The sequence below is a fragment of the Gadus macrocephalus genome, chromosome 10 (assembly GCF_031168955.1).
Source record: "Gadus macrocephalus chromosome 10, ASM3116895v1".
NCBI classification, from domain to species: domain Eukaryota; kingdom Metazoa; phylum Chordata; class Actinopteri; order Gadiformes; family Gadidae; genus Gadus; species Gadus macrocephalus.
Window position 1 is genome coordinate 19,001,795 of NC_082391.1, and position 13,351 is coordinate 19,015,145.

The 13,351-nt window shown below is 49.9% G+C and overlaps 3 protein-coding genes and 1 long non-coding RNA gene across 4 annotated transcripts in view; 3 read left to right on the top strand and 1 right to left on the bottom strand.

Annotated features, from left to right (window-relative positions):
• Nucleotides 1–260: 260 nt before the first annotated feature.
• Nucleotides 261–2,789, top strand: LOC132466383 (type-2 angiotensin II receptor-like). The gene is given in 3 exon segments (XM_060063593.1): nt 261–468; nt 1,002–1,751; nt 1,753–2,789. Coding segments are annotated over 2 exon segments (1,239 nt in total). The 5' UTR covers nt 261–468; nt 1,002–1,062; the 3' UTR covers nt 2,303–2,789.
• A 2,174-nt stretch (nt 2,790–4,963) lies between these two features.
• LOC132466416 (SH2 domain-containing protein 1A-like) lies at nt 4,964–8,718 on the top strand. The gene is given in 5 exon segments (XM_060063662.1): nt 4,964–5,033; nt 5,036–5,099; nt 5,628–5,691; nt 8,233–8,250; nt 8,252–8,718. Coding segments are annotated over 5 exon segments (468 nt in total). The 3' UTR covers nt 8,504–8,718.
• Nucleotides 8,719–10,410: 1,692 nt separating this feature from the next.
• Nucleotides 10,411–11,999, top strand: LOC132466433 (uncharacterized). The gene is made up of 2 exons (XR_009527857.1): nt 10,411–10,499; nt 10,920–11,999. It is a non-coding gene; the product is annotated as an uncharacterized LOC132466433 (long non-coding RNA).
• A 127-nt stretch (nt 12,000–12,126) lies between these two features.
• Nucleotides 12,127–13,351, bottom strand: part of LOC132466540 (teneurin-1-like) — a 30,503-nt gene continuing 29,278 nt past the window's right edge. The window contains exon 16 of the mRNA XM_060063791.1: nt 12,127–12,982. Coding sequence (XP_059919774.1) covers nt 12,224–12,982 — 759 coding nt within the window. The 3' untranslated portion in view covers nt 12,127–12,223. The remainder of the gene's footprint in view (nt 12,983–13,351) is intronic.

Sequence of the window (13,351 nt, forward strand, 5' to 3'; positions counted from 1 at the left end):
AGGGAGAGAGATAGAGTACATCAGTGTCTGTGTGTATTTGTTTGTGTGGGAGAGTATGTTTATGTACATATCAGCGTAGTGTGTTTTTGACAGAGCTGGACTGGCCTTCTCTCTCTGTGCTGCTTGGCATGGGTCCAGGTACAGTCCAGCCTCCCTTTCACAGCAATGCTAACATGACGCGTAAGCAACTTCCCGGTTGTTGTGCAACCCACCAGGATTCTCCAGGGGCCTATAAGACCCCCAACCTCATCTGCCTTCTCAGTGCCTTCCCAGTTCCCTGCTTCCTTTCTCACACCCAGAGCCCGAGCCTAGAGCCAGAGGACAGGGGGACACTGAATGGGCCTGTCATGCTAATCTTACCTTGAGGACCGCTAAACCATAAACACTATCAAGGAATGGACTTTTCATAGCAGACCTTTAAAAATAAAGAAAAAGGGCATCCCGGACGGGGAGTTGGAGCACCAAAAGGTAATAAAGTTTGATATTTGTATTGTTTGTGGGTAAAAAGTCTAGTGTGTTTCATTTTATTGCTGTTTTTTTCTTTTATGATAGCTGGTATTGCCAAAAATAAACTGCGTAACTACTTATATATATCAATTACTTGTTCATTCAATGCTGATATTCAACCCATAATGTTGTGTATTGAAGAATATATGGTTCGTTTTATCATATATTGTGATAATTTTTAAATTTAAAGACCGGATTCTCTAATTAAAAGTGGTCCTTCTTGTATCAGCGACCATGAATCATGCTCCAACGCTGTTCATTTGATGACTTCCCCCCGTTATTTGGGCCCAGACATCATCCCCTGTAATCTAATCGCTACAAAAGCTCATTTACATCTATTTGACGTACCCGGGAAAGCTTTTAATTCGATTTCCTCACAAAGTGGAGACTAAGCCATGACAAAGTTGAACAACGATGTGAGGTCTTTTTTTGGCAGAAGTTGAAGACCTCCAATATTGTCCTGTGTCCCCCCCCCCCCCCCCCCCCCCCCGCAGACCAAAGACACACCGATCAAAGGCAGACACCGCCCCCCCATAAAGTCACCCGCGTCCGCCCATGGAGGGTCTCCTGAACTCCACCGCCGCCCCCCCGTTCCCCGCCGGCCTCCTCAACGGCTCCTCCGACTGCCCCGGGTGGCCCCCCCTGCCGCAGAACACCCTCATCCCGGCGGTCTACGGCGTCATCTGCCTGGTGGGCATCGCGGGGAACGCCCTGGCCGTGTGCGTCCTGGCCCGGGACGGCAGGGCGCGCCAGACGGTCGCCAACACCTTCATGCTGAACCTGTGCGTCTCCGACCTGCTCCTGCTGCTGTCCCTGCCGCTGTGGGCCGTCTACTACGCCCTGCGCTTCCACTGGCCCTTCGGACGCCTCGCCTGCAAGCTGTGCGGCGCCGTCCTCCACCTCAACCTCTACGCCTCCATCTTCTTCATCGTGTGCATGAGCGTAGACCGCTACCTGGCCATCGTGCACCCCCTGCGCTCGCAGAGCTGCCGGGACCCCCGGCGGGCCAAGGTCACCTGCGGGGTGGTGTGGGGGCTGGCCTGGCTGTGCACCACGCCCACGCTGGTGCTGCGGGACACCAGGCACTACGAGACCCTGGGGGTGGAGGTCTGCGCCGTGTTCTACCCCCACGAGAACTGGTACCTGGGCCTGGCCTGGATGAAGATCGCGCTGGCCTTCCTGCTGCCCCTGGTGGCGCTCTCCTCCTGCTACTGCGTCATCGGTCGGCATCTGCTGGCCGGGGCGGGCGGGGGCGCGGGGCTGGGCGGCCCCCCGGGACCCGCCGACTCCCAGCGGGGCCGCGGTACATCAGAGCGCCCCCCCGGCGCCTCGGCCGAGGCGGAGCGCGGCGCGCACAGCGGCCGGGTCCCGGCGGGGCGGGTCCCTGGAGGGCGGGGGCCTGGAGAGGGTGCTGTGGGCGGTGGCGGCGGTGGTGCTGGCCTTCTTCCTCTGCTGGTTCCCCTTCCACTGTCTGACGCTGCTGGAGCTGCTGAGGAGCCACGGCGTGCTGCGGGGCGGCTGCCTGCTGGACTGGTGCGTCCACAACCTCACGGCGCTCGCCCTGTGCCTGGGCTTCTCCAACTCGGCCGTCAACCCCGTGCTCTACTGCTTCATCGGGAACCACTTCCGGGCCCGGCTGGGGGCCCTGTGCAAGGGGCTGTGTGCGTGCCTCGGCCCCCGCGGGGAGCCGGGCGACCAGAAGAGGGGCTCCTTCAGCACCCGGCTGAGTTCCTTCTCATGGAAACTCAGTGACCTCAAGGACCTGGCCCTGGTTGAGGCGCCGGGAATACACTGATGGATTTTCAGTTTTTGGGGGGTTCCCCCCCCCGCCCCCCCCCCGCCCCCCCCCCCCCCCCCCCGCCCCCCCCCCCCTGCGATCTGCCTCTGCTGCCGCGGCTCCCAGAGACAAGAGAGTTTCCACAGCGTCGTCGAGAGACTGTTGAACTGTATTAAGTGTGATGCTTGAGTTACACTTAACGGGTAATTAATGATTGACTGAGAGACATTCATAGGAGCGCACAGGGGGGCAAAAGGTCTCGTGTGAGATATAAGGGAGAAGGAATGTTAACTCTTACTACGCCAGTATTTTTTTTTATGAATCGGGTGTTGGGCTTTCGGGGACGGGTGAAAATAACGGTGAAAAACACGGCGGGGTTTGTCTGAAATATATCCACGTCTTCAAGGGCAAAAGCTATCACTGCACCGTTTATTATTTTGTTTTTTTATCATCGTTTTAGACACATCAACATGATAAATAAAGGACTCATATTTTCTCAAACAAACGTTGATTTATTTATTGTCAGTGGTTGATTATTATGGCCGTGCGTCATTGTGCCTAATCAATGTTTATCTTGTACCCCCAGACAAACCCGCAGCTGGGCCCAGGCCGGCATGCATTCCACACCTGTGAATGTGAGAGGTCACGGATTATTACCAGACAGATGGACCAGAGTGGGGGGGAGATGGGGCCGACGTACACACACACACACACACACACACACACACTCACACACACACACACACACACACACACACACACACACACACACACACACACACACACACACACACACACACCAACAGCATTATCATGCATTCCGTACGTATCAATTCCGCTTACAACAATCTCGGGCGTTTGACGTAGGCCTATTTATGAAGACACGCAGTCTCCGGTTCACTTTCTGTTTGTTGACATTCAGGTCTGATCTGCGAGTCTCTGGCGAATCGATGAGTTATCGCGCTCTGCTATCTGTGTCTTGTATGGATTGGACACATTCTGCATTGACCCTGGCTTGTCTTGTCTGTGGACCGGGAGCCAATAAGGCAAACCGTGGCAACACTGAGCTCTGCTGATACGACCATCATCATGCCAGTTGGTTGGGTGCATTTTCACAGTTTGGATTCAAGTGTTGCAAATTATGAAACACATATTCCTATTTTTAGCAATAATGCACATTCGTTATTTTTATTTTATGTTTTTACATTAAAAACGATTTTGAATAGGAATTGAGATAATAAAGGACTAATATATCATGCCACTGGAGGGCGCCATTGTGCTGCCGACATATGGCTGCCAATGGCCGCCGTTTGAAGATACAGCCCCAAGGTCCCTGTGCTCATGATCTGTCTGGGCCACGGGAGAAAAGGCTGAGACACAGACAGATGACTCATGTACAATTCTGAATGTATAAAAACCGGTTCCCAAATGAATTTGACAAAAAAAGAATATTGTGTGATTTTACATCAGTACAACCGCAGGGCAGACCTCGCTGTTCTCGACCAGCCCACCACACGTTACAGTAGTCAGGGGGATTATGTTAACAAGTGCGACTGGTTCCATTTAACTGAACAAATAGGCCTAACGCCATGTTGCTGACTGAGGAGCTCCCAGATCTTAAATAATAATATACTGCACGGCGCACAAATAAAACAAACCAAAGCTATAGGTCGGACTTTGAACGACTCCATCATCGGTCTTTTCAGTGAGTGACTAATCAATCAATTAATCAGTCCCTTAAAAAGGCCCACTTAATCATCAGTTGACTCTATTTGCATGCCACAATCTATATATCCATTTTAACACAAATTGGACAAAAGTGAAGAGTTGCTTTACTTCTGTTTAAAATCCCCACTTAACCATCCTTCACGAGGCGCAGGAACAGGTGGGTTGTCTTAGCCACATGTTTATTATAAGACAGATCAGTGAGTTGTGACAGGGAACATGTTTTTCCACCCTGTGTTGTCGTCGCTGGCAACGTGAGTTGGAGGTAGAGGGCTATTCATAGGACTATAAAGCTTAACGGAGAACGTACATTTCATGATATAAGTGACAAATTAACTTGAAGCCTCTGGATCTTAAAGGCCATTGAAACACTTTGACGTGTGTGATTTTTTCTAATAACCAGCTGTTGAGTCATGCCGAGGTCATTTCCTGCATACCATCAACCACCATTTCCTTATGCAAAAAAATTAGTGAGACAGACAGAAAGAGAATGAGCGGGAGAGACTGTGGGAGAGAGAGAGAGAGAGAGAGAGAGAGCAAGAGATGACACCTCGCACACAGTGTCAGTCAGTAAGCGTTCACAGCAGGCCGTGCCAGTTCAGCGGTACAGGTGGTGCAGGTTGGTGAGGGGGTCCAACACTTGGCTTGCCAGCTCTCGCATTTCTAGAGCGTAGAAGAAGAGTCAGAAAGAGTGCCCACTGACATCGTGTCAACGGCGCCGCCGACAACCTTTTGGGCTTTACCTCGCCAAGTGGAACCCCGGGACCTCACCTGGACACACCGGCAACCCAGAGAAAGGGCTAGGCCTCCGGGAGAACTTACAGGGTGAAGAGAGCGAGAGACAACAGAAGGAGGAGAGGCGAGAGAGAGAGAGAGAGAGAGAGGGGGGGAAGCCTTGGCGGAGCAGTAGCACAAGGTGGAAGGGACTTTAGAGGGAGGGCCCACAGCAGGGTGATGGAGGAGCTGTCTGTTTACCACAAAGCCATCGGCAAGGAGGAAGGCGAGCGACGGCTGGGCCAGGACGGACGGACGGCTGTTACCTCATCCGCAACAGCGAGAGCATGCCTGGGGTCTACTGTCTGTGCGTGCTGTGAGTACAACACACACACACACACACACACACACGCGCGCACACACACACTCATGAACACACACACACACACACATACACACACACACATGCAAAGGTACACAGGCATAGGTGCATGCACACGACCATGCACACAGATACAAGACCATGTGGCGCACACACACACACACACACACACACACACACACACACACACACACACACACACACACACATACACGGACGCAATATCTGTCTCCAGTGGTGCAATGGTGGCACAAGTACTCTGCGGCTGCAGTGCCAATTCAGCAGATCTTTCAATTCTATTAGGCTGTTACCGTCGTCCCAACAGTCCCCGCACGCAGTCTGATTTGCTGGGAATTTTTATTTGTTTATTTATTTTTGTCACTCACGGCTAATCTTTTTTGCATACTTGTTTTGTTTCAGGTGGGGCGGGGGGGGGGGGGGGGGGGGGGGGGGCATTGTGCAGATAAAGCATAAATAAAAACCGAATAATGTCAATAACTTTTCTTTCTTTGTGGTCCGTAGGTGCAAGGGTTGTGTCTACACATACAGACTGCGGCTGGATGTGGACGGCTCATGGACAGCTGATGTAAGACTTTTCTTTTGCTCAATGTCTCTCTCTCTCTCTCTCTGCCTTTCTGTGCTTTCTCCGACCCCGGCTCTCATTATGCTCGAGACAGAACTTGGTGTGTGACCTTTGGTCTTCAGAAATGTTATGAAGGGTTAACCAACGTATCAGGCATCTAATCTTAGAAAGGTCTAAATCCATGACGCATGAGGCCTATCGCCTACCTGTTCCTAAATAACCCTGACACTTTCGAGATGGACTCAAAAACTAATTTGACCTGTCAAAGGAGTGAGGTGAGAAACAGAGCTAATAGAGACGTCATGTAAAACCTTGAACGTCATTGTAAAAACTATTCAACACACACACACACACACACACACGCACACAAACACCTACAGATATATGCCATATACACACATGTTCACAGAGACACACACACACACACACACACACACACACACGTATATGCACGCATGTGCACACACCACACACACATACTGTATTAATGCACATACATACGCAGACACACAAACACACACACAAACACACACACAAACACACACACACACACACTGTAACACACATGTGTACACACACCCACATACATATGCATGCACACACATATGCAGAGACACACACACACACACACACACACACACACACACACACACACACACACACACACACACACACACACACACACACACACACACACACAAACTTCTGTCCCTTTACTGACAGCATCAATATAATGGAGAAGGAGAGAGAGCTAAGTTACATGAATATTACCAAAAGCTCAATAAAAGCTTCTATTATTCTCGTATCAATCCTTTTAATGAAATATTGTGGGGAAGCAGAGATGGAAGTCCTGTAGGCTGTGATTGGCTGATGGAGAGAAAGACTATCTAAAACACATTGCCATGAGGCGCAGTGATTGAATTTGCATTTCAAATATTTTACGTAACGCCATAAAATAGATTGCTTTTAGATATTCACTATTCAAAATACCTGACGTCTTCAGGAAAGGTTGAAAGAAAATACATTATTCTATTTCCCCCTTCACAGATGATACAAGTCCTTAGTTGACAAAATGGAAATACTTTATTCAGTTTTTTTTTTTACACTTTATTGTTTTGTAATGGATTGATTCGATTTAGAAGTTTCCGATTTATATATTTTTTACACAGGTCTGTTCCCGTGTTATCTTTGATACGGTTAGGATAAAACTGTGTACAACTGCAAAGATCAATGTTAGAGAAAAAAACAATATTGATGAATCCTGTTGATAGATGTTTCCGTGTCCTCTTACGCAAGGCAGACGCCAAGGGGGAACGATGGCTGGAAGGTTACTAAAACCATCTCTGCTGCCGTCGCACACATCAATTCATGTCATTTAACTACATTGGTCCAAAAGTGCAGAATTGCTTAAAAAATATCTGATTTATTTTTCCCCCATTGGGATCAAATTCTCGAAAGATATGCAGAAACATATTTAAACATTCTGAATATATAAATAAACATGTGAAAGAGTTATGCTTCTCTTATTCAGCATTTCAATTCTAACTCATTGAAACACCAAAACAAACGTAAAAGCGGATCCATTTCCTGGAAGAGCTTTAGGACAGGTCTATCCTCTGACTTTGTACACGACGAGGCCATCATATTGAATGCTTATTCTCGGATCGACTGATGTGATCGAGAGATCCTGAAATAAATACCCCTATATCTCTGGTTGGCCAGTATCTCTTGTTGGTTCCAGTAAGACAGCTCCATGCAGAATTTTTTTTTATTACCAAAGACCGATCTGGTTGTGGAGGCTCCCTTCAGGCTCAGTAAATCTGCTCTATTTTAAAATCTTCAACAAAAAACTGGGCAGTGCACATAGGGTCTCCGAAAAGCAAACTTGGCTTACAGGGGTGTTGGAATAGTGAACTTGCCTTACAGTCTAGGGTCTTAGAAAAGTGGATTAACTTAATGAAATGTAAATAATGCTAGTCCTGGTAGTATATTTTAAAGCAACCCTAAAAGTCACGTCAAAAAATGGCAGCAGCATGGAACAATGTAATATCCTCAGAATCCTTTAAGAATCTGATGTTTGTGATGAGTGGAATCTGTTTGAGTTAAGGACTCATTTCAGCAACAGAGAGGGAGGGGGGATTGAGGAGAAAGAGAGAGTAAGATGGAGAGAGACAGAGGGAGGACCTGGGAGACAGAGAGATGGAGAGATAAGGAGAGAAGGCTAGATTGAGAGAGAACAAGGGAGACAGAGAGATGAGGGAGAGGGAGAGAAGGATAGAGAGGGAGGGATGGAGAGACGAAGAGGAGGAAGAGTAGAAGAAAGGAAGGAATAGGAAGAGGGAGAGGGGGGAGGGACAGGAACGGGAGGGGTAGAGGGAGAGATGGATGGATGGAGAGAAAGAGAGAGAGAGAGAGAGAGAGAGAGAGAGAGAGAGAGAGAGAGAGAGAGAGAGAGAGAGAGAACCCCCCCCCCCCCAGGGGTTTGATGTAGCGATGGCCGATCGAGCGTCTGTCGACTTGACCCCCATCTCTCCTTTTCCTCAGACCGCTGATGGTGTGGAAAAAACGGCATTTCCGGAATATCGCAAACTTGATACTGGCCTTACAGAAACCTGACCAAGGGATTGCGATACCGCTGTATTTCCCCATCACCCCCGATCGCTGGTCATTGGCCCAGAAGATCCGGTCTGAGGTCACCGAGAAGCGTGAAACGATGGAAGTGCCGTCCGCCTACAGCGAGCCTGACCCCCCACCGGGCAAGAGATACAGCAAGATCATGCTGCGCTATAAGATACAATGTGTCAAGAAAAAATAAAAGCCCACGGAGCAACACCAGTGGGTAGGGGATACTCGCCGGGGAGCTTCTGTGTCGGTGGTTGGGGAAGGGGTTTATTGTAAATGTTAAATGTTAATATTGTTAATAGTGTGATGGCTGGATTTTATTTCTTTACTTTGTTTGCGTTTGTCTTACAAATATCAACAATATCCTGGTGTTTCATTTTGGATTAAAGAAACAAAATGTGCTTGTTGCACGTCTGTTGTTATTTCCCCTGGGTTTGTGGCAAGATAAATAGCCAATAATTACTAATGGGCCAATATGGCCTATCTGTGGTTTAAACGTGAAATATAGAACTTGGATGAAATTAATATTCATTACCACACACGTAGCCTAAGTAAGCAAGTGATATTATGCTATTTTTCTCTTCACAATTCAGGAAAGTAGATGGCCTAGGAAAGCACATCGGAGGATATAATCGATTTAAATAAGGTGGGAAACAAACGCGCAGCAACTCTATACCTTCCATATGATGGCTTACCAAAATTCAATTTGACATATTGAAATGCTGATTTCCCACGGAAGGAAAGACGGACTCTCATAAAATAGAAAATAATGTATCATTCCCCTTCTTGTGATTGACATGTAGACGACTCGGAAAGAAACACAGCGAGACGAGAAGGAGAGCGAGAGGAGGTGTGGGAGGGGAGGAGGGAGTAGATTGCATCCGTTCAGCGCAGATATTTATTTTCCCGGGGAAAAGTGCGGCTGTCTCCTAGCAACCGATTCCCTCCATCTCGTTCAGCGAAGCGCGGCTGCCGCTGCCGCTGTCGCCGCCGCCGCCGCCGCCGCCGCCGCCGCCGCCGCCGCCGCCGCCGCCATACACATTAGTTGGAACAACATCTAGCGGAGCATATGGTTTAAAAGGCAAGGTGTTGGCTGGCATCCTAAGGAAGCTATCCCTTCATCACCTGCTCCCAGTTAGAGCTCTCGCTCTGTCGTTCACAGCGCTGAGCGAGGCAACGCAAACATTAATGATGGGCAGATGGCCTGGATGTGTGTGTGTGTGCGTACTGTTTGTGTGTGATTGTGTGTGGGAGGATGAGGGGGCGGCGGGGGGGCGGGGGGGGAATTAAACACACATTTCATTTCAAACTTTTGTTTCTTTTTCAGTTTCTTTTTTCTTTTCTTTTTTTAAATGGTGGCTAGGCGTAGGGTCGGCAGGCGGACGTGCTCGGTGGTTGTGATTGGCTCCGGGCTAATGACAGCGGGCGGGGAGAGAGTCTCCTGCGCCGGATCACGAAGGTGGAGGAGAAGGCTGAATCCGACTTCCAGGGGTCGTGCCCTCTCTCTTCCCCCACCACCGGGTCGCCTGGCCTCAGCTGTCATATACTCCTATTCCTCTCAACCCCTCTGCCTCTTCCTCGTCACTCTCCTTCCCTCTCCTCCCCCTCCCTCACTCTCTCACCCTCTCCCCTCTCTCTACCTCTCCTCCCCTCTCTCCCTCTCCTCCCCTCTCTCCCTCTCCTCCCCTCTCTCCCTCTCCTCCCCTCTCTCTCCCTCTCCTCCCCTCCCTCTCTCTCCCTCTCCATCCCTCTCCCTCACTCCCTCCCCTCCATCTCCCTTGCTCCCTCTCCTTCTCCCCCTCCTCCCTCCCTCCCTCCCTCCCTCCCTCCCTCCCTCCCTCCCTCCCTCCCTCCCTCCCTCTCTCCTGCATTATGTTCTGACAGGAACACACAGGGGGGGTTGGGGGAGGGTTTCAGGCACGCATCGTTCACCTCGCGCCCCTTCAGCCCAGGGGATGACGATGGCACATATTTGGGGTTTGAACAAATGTCCCCTCCAGAGAGAAACAACGAGACCAAAGTCGAGCGCCGAGCGCCGAGATGGAAAGGAGACACATCTGCTGCCTCTTATACTTCCCTTTCTCATGTAGAACGTGAGAAAGGGAAGTATAAGAGGCAACAGATGTGAGAGAAGGATGGAGTGATAAGGCAGCAGTTTAGCTGGGTGGTGTCAACCCCCTAGCCCATTGGTTCTCAAAGTGCGGCCCGCGGGCCAATGGCGGCCCGCGGAATCATTCCTGGCGGCCCGCAATGACATACATAATTATGTAAGTTATAAAAAAATTATTATTATTTTTTTATTTTTTTTTATTTTATCAATATTAATTTAAACAAATATAAATAAATACAAAGAGAAAATTCGACTCTCTCTAGCTTTCAATTAAATCCTTTTACATTTTTTTGTTTTAATCCGGCTGTACATTACTTTGAAAGGGTGAACCTCAGTTTCATGATTTAGACCTCACTTGACCTCACTCCCAGAGGTCCACGGTGCGGGTGCAATGTTTTTTTTCACCACTGGGATGCTGACGGCGTTTCCCGTCAAATTTTGGGTTCCTAAATTGGCCCTCAGTTGTCAAAACTTTGAGAACCCCTGCCCTAGCCGAAAGGGTCTTGGGTTCGATCCACAATCTGGCTTTGGGCATTGCAGAGCAAGAGGCTTGCTCCTAAATGAATGTAGCTCTATAATCACAGTACAGCGCATTTTAAATGACTACACAAGCAACAACAGATGAGCATCATTCAAGCAAGCACCCACCACCCACCAAAAAAAAAAGAAATCTGTTGTTTCACACATATTTACTTTAATTAGCACTGTAACCCAATAAAATCAGATTTTTTTCAGCGAGAATATTTACTATAGCCATGTATAATTTCTTTGCAAAAAAATGTAATAATTTTTCTATTGATTAACAATACTGACACCTATGAACAACATCACTTCCAGTAGAGCTTTTTTTTTTCTCTCTATGTACATTCTTGTTCTTAGTATATGCAACGCACTCGTACAAACTACTGTTGGAGCACACACCGAAAGACGGGAAAACACGCAGGTTTTCGCTTCTCTAAAGGGGTGTCGAGACTCGACAAGGCCTCTCTTGTACAATATGTAAACGATAGTATATCCGAGGTAAACCATTTAATTTAACTCAAATTGCAAACAGAGAGCTCCTGATCTATCTGAGTTCAGGCCGGGATAAGGATTGTTTTGTGGTGGTGGTGGTGGTGTTTTCTCGTTCCTCATGGTGTCGGGGTTCACCCTGCTGTCTTTAACTTCCACAGCTCCGCTGAAGTTCGACAGATGAGCAGCACCCCTCTGATGAACCGCGTCGGAAGGGAGCAGGGGGAAAGTGTGTGTGAGTCTGTCGTTCTGTCAGTAGGAGTCCGTCTGTCAGTCGGCCCCGCGCGTCTCCCAGGCGAGTCTGGATACAAAAAGCGAAGCCACGGCCAAATCACACTGCTTGTGCCACTGTTTAGAAATTGGCAAAACTGGACGATAATAATAAAATACCATCATTTTGTCACAATTAAAGGCATTTGGAAATGATTTTTTTCTCCCCCCTCCCCCCTCCCCCCGCAACCCCACCTCCTTGTGTTTTTTTTCTTCTTCTTCTTCTTCTACTACTTCTAACTCTGTTGTCTTCGTGTTCCGGTTCTTCTTTGATACAGTATAGAAACAGTAGGACAAACTTGGGGTGAAAGTACAAACAGGCAGTCTTTGGTGGGGGGGGGGGGGGGGGGGGGCTAGGGTATGGGGCTAGGGTATGGGGCTAGGGTATGGGGCTAGGGTATGGGGCTAGGGTATGGGCTCGGGCAGAGGGCTGTAGTGGGGGGGGGGGGGAGAGGGGGGGAGGCGGCGGAGGGCGTGGCCAAGCGGGAGGAGCGAGGAGGAGCTACCCGGTGGTTGTCTCTGTTACCTGCCCCCCACCTCGCTGAGTGTCATGAAGTGGATGTTGGAGGGGCAGTCGGACAGCTCCGGCTGCTGCTCCACGGGCAGCGAGTAGTAGCCCTCGTAGCCGCCCACGCGGCCCTCCGACAGCAGCTGCTGCTTCTCCGTCTCGCTCCACGCCCGGCTCCCCGCGTCCCCCTCCTCCGCCCGCCGGCGCTCCGCCCGCCAGGCGCCGTCCACCGCCCGGCGCCACGCCTCCTCCCGCACGCGGGCCCGCTCCTCCTCCTCGCTGCCGCCGTAGCGCACGCACAGGCACAGGGCGCCCTGCTGCAGCACGATGTCGGCGAAGCGCCGCGTGCGCCCGCCCACCGTGGCGCTCACCTGGGACACGCTGACGTTGACGCCGCTGTCCAGCACGCGGCCGCCCAGGCCCAGGCCCGGCGCCAGGTCCTCCTCGACGGGCCGCGACTGCAGGAAGTGGTGGGTGTCGCAGCCGTGCACGCTGAAGCTCAGGCCGCCCAGGTGCACGGCGCCGTTCAGGATGGCCGCCACGCGCCGGCTGTCCTCGCTGGCCACGCCGATCACCTCGGCGGTGACGCGCCCCCCCGCCGCCGCGGCGAAGCGGATGCTGGGGCCCAGCAGGGAGGGGCGCGTGGCGAAGGGGGGCGGGTGCAGGGGCCGGTGGCAGGTGGAGCCCACGGGGTGCGACACCAGGGGCAGGCGCTCCAGGGAGATGAAGCTCCGCAGCTGGCGCTGGAGCTCGCACTGGATCCCCAGGGCCACCTGGTCACAGGACACACGCTGTACTTCTGGATACAGGCTTTATTCACAGAAAGAACCCTGTTCATATGTTCTGGGTATATATTATTAAAGTGCTCAGTAGACTTAGAACTTAGTAAATAAGTAATTATTAACAGTATTCTGCCACTACTACTGCTATACTATTATTATTATTATTATTATATTACTATTAATTATATTACTAATTATATTATCATCAGGCATTGAGTAGTAGAAGTGGTAAAATAAGAAGTAATATATTCAACACAAAATAATAATTACCATACAAATTAAAAAAATTATAGAATAATATTTTTTTTATTATATATGGTTATATAATTATTAATTTCTCTACTATTTATAATATATATA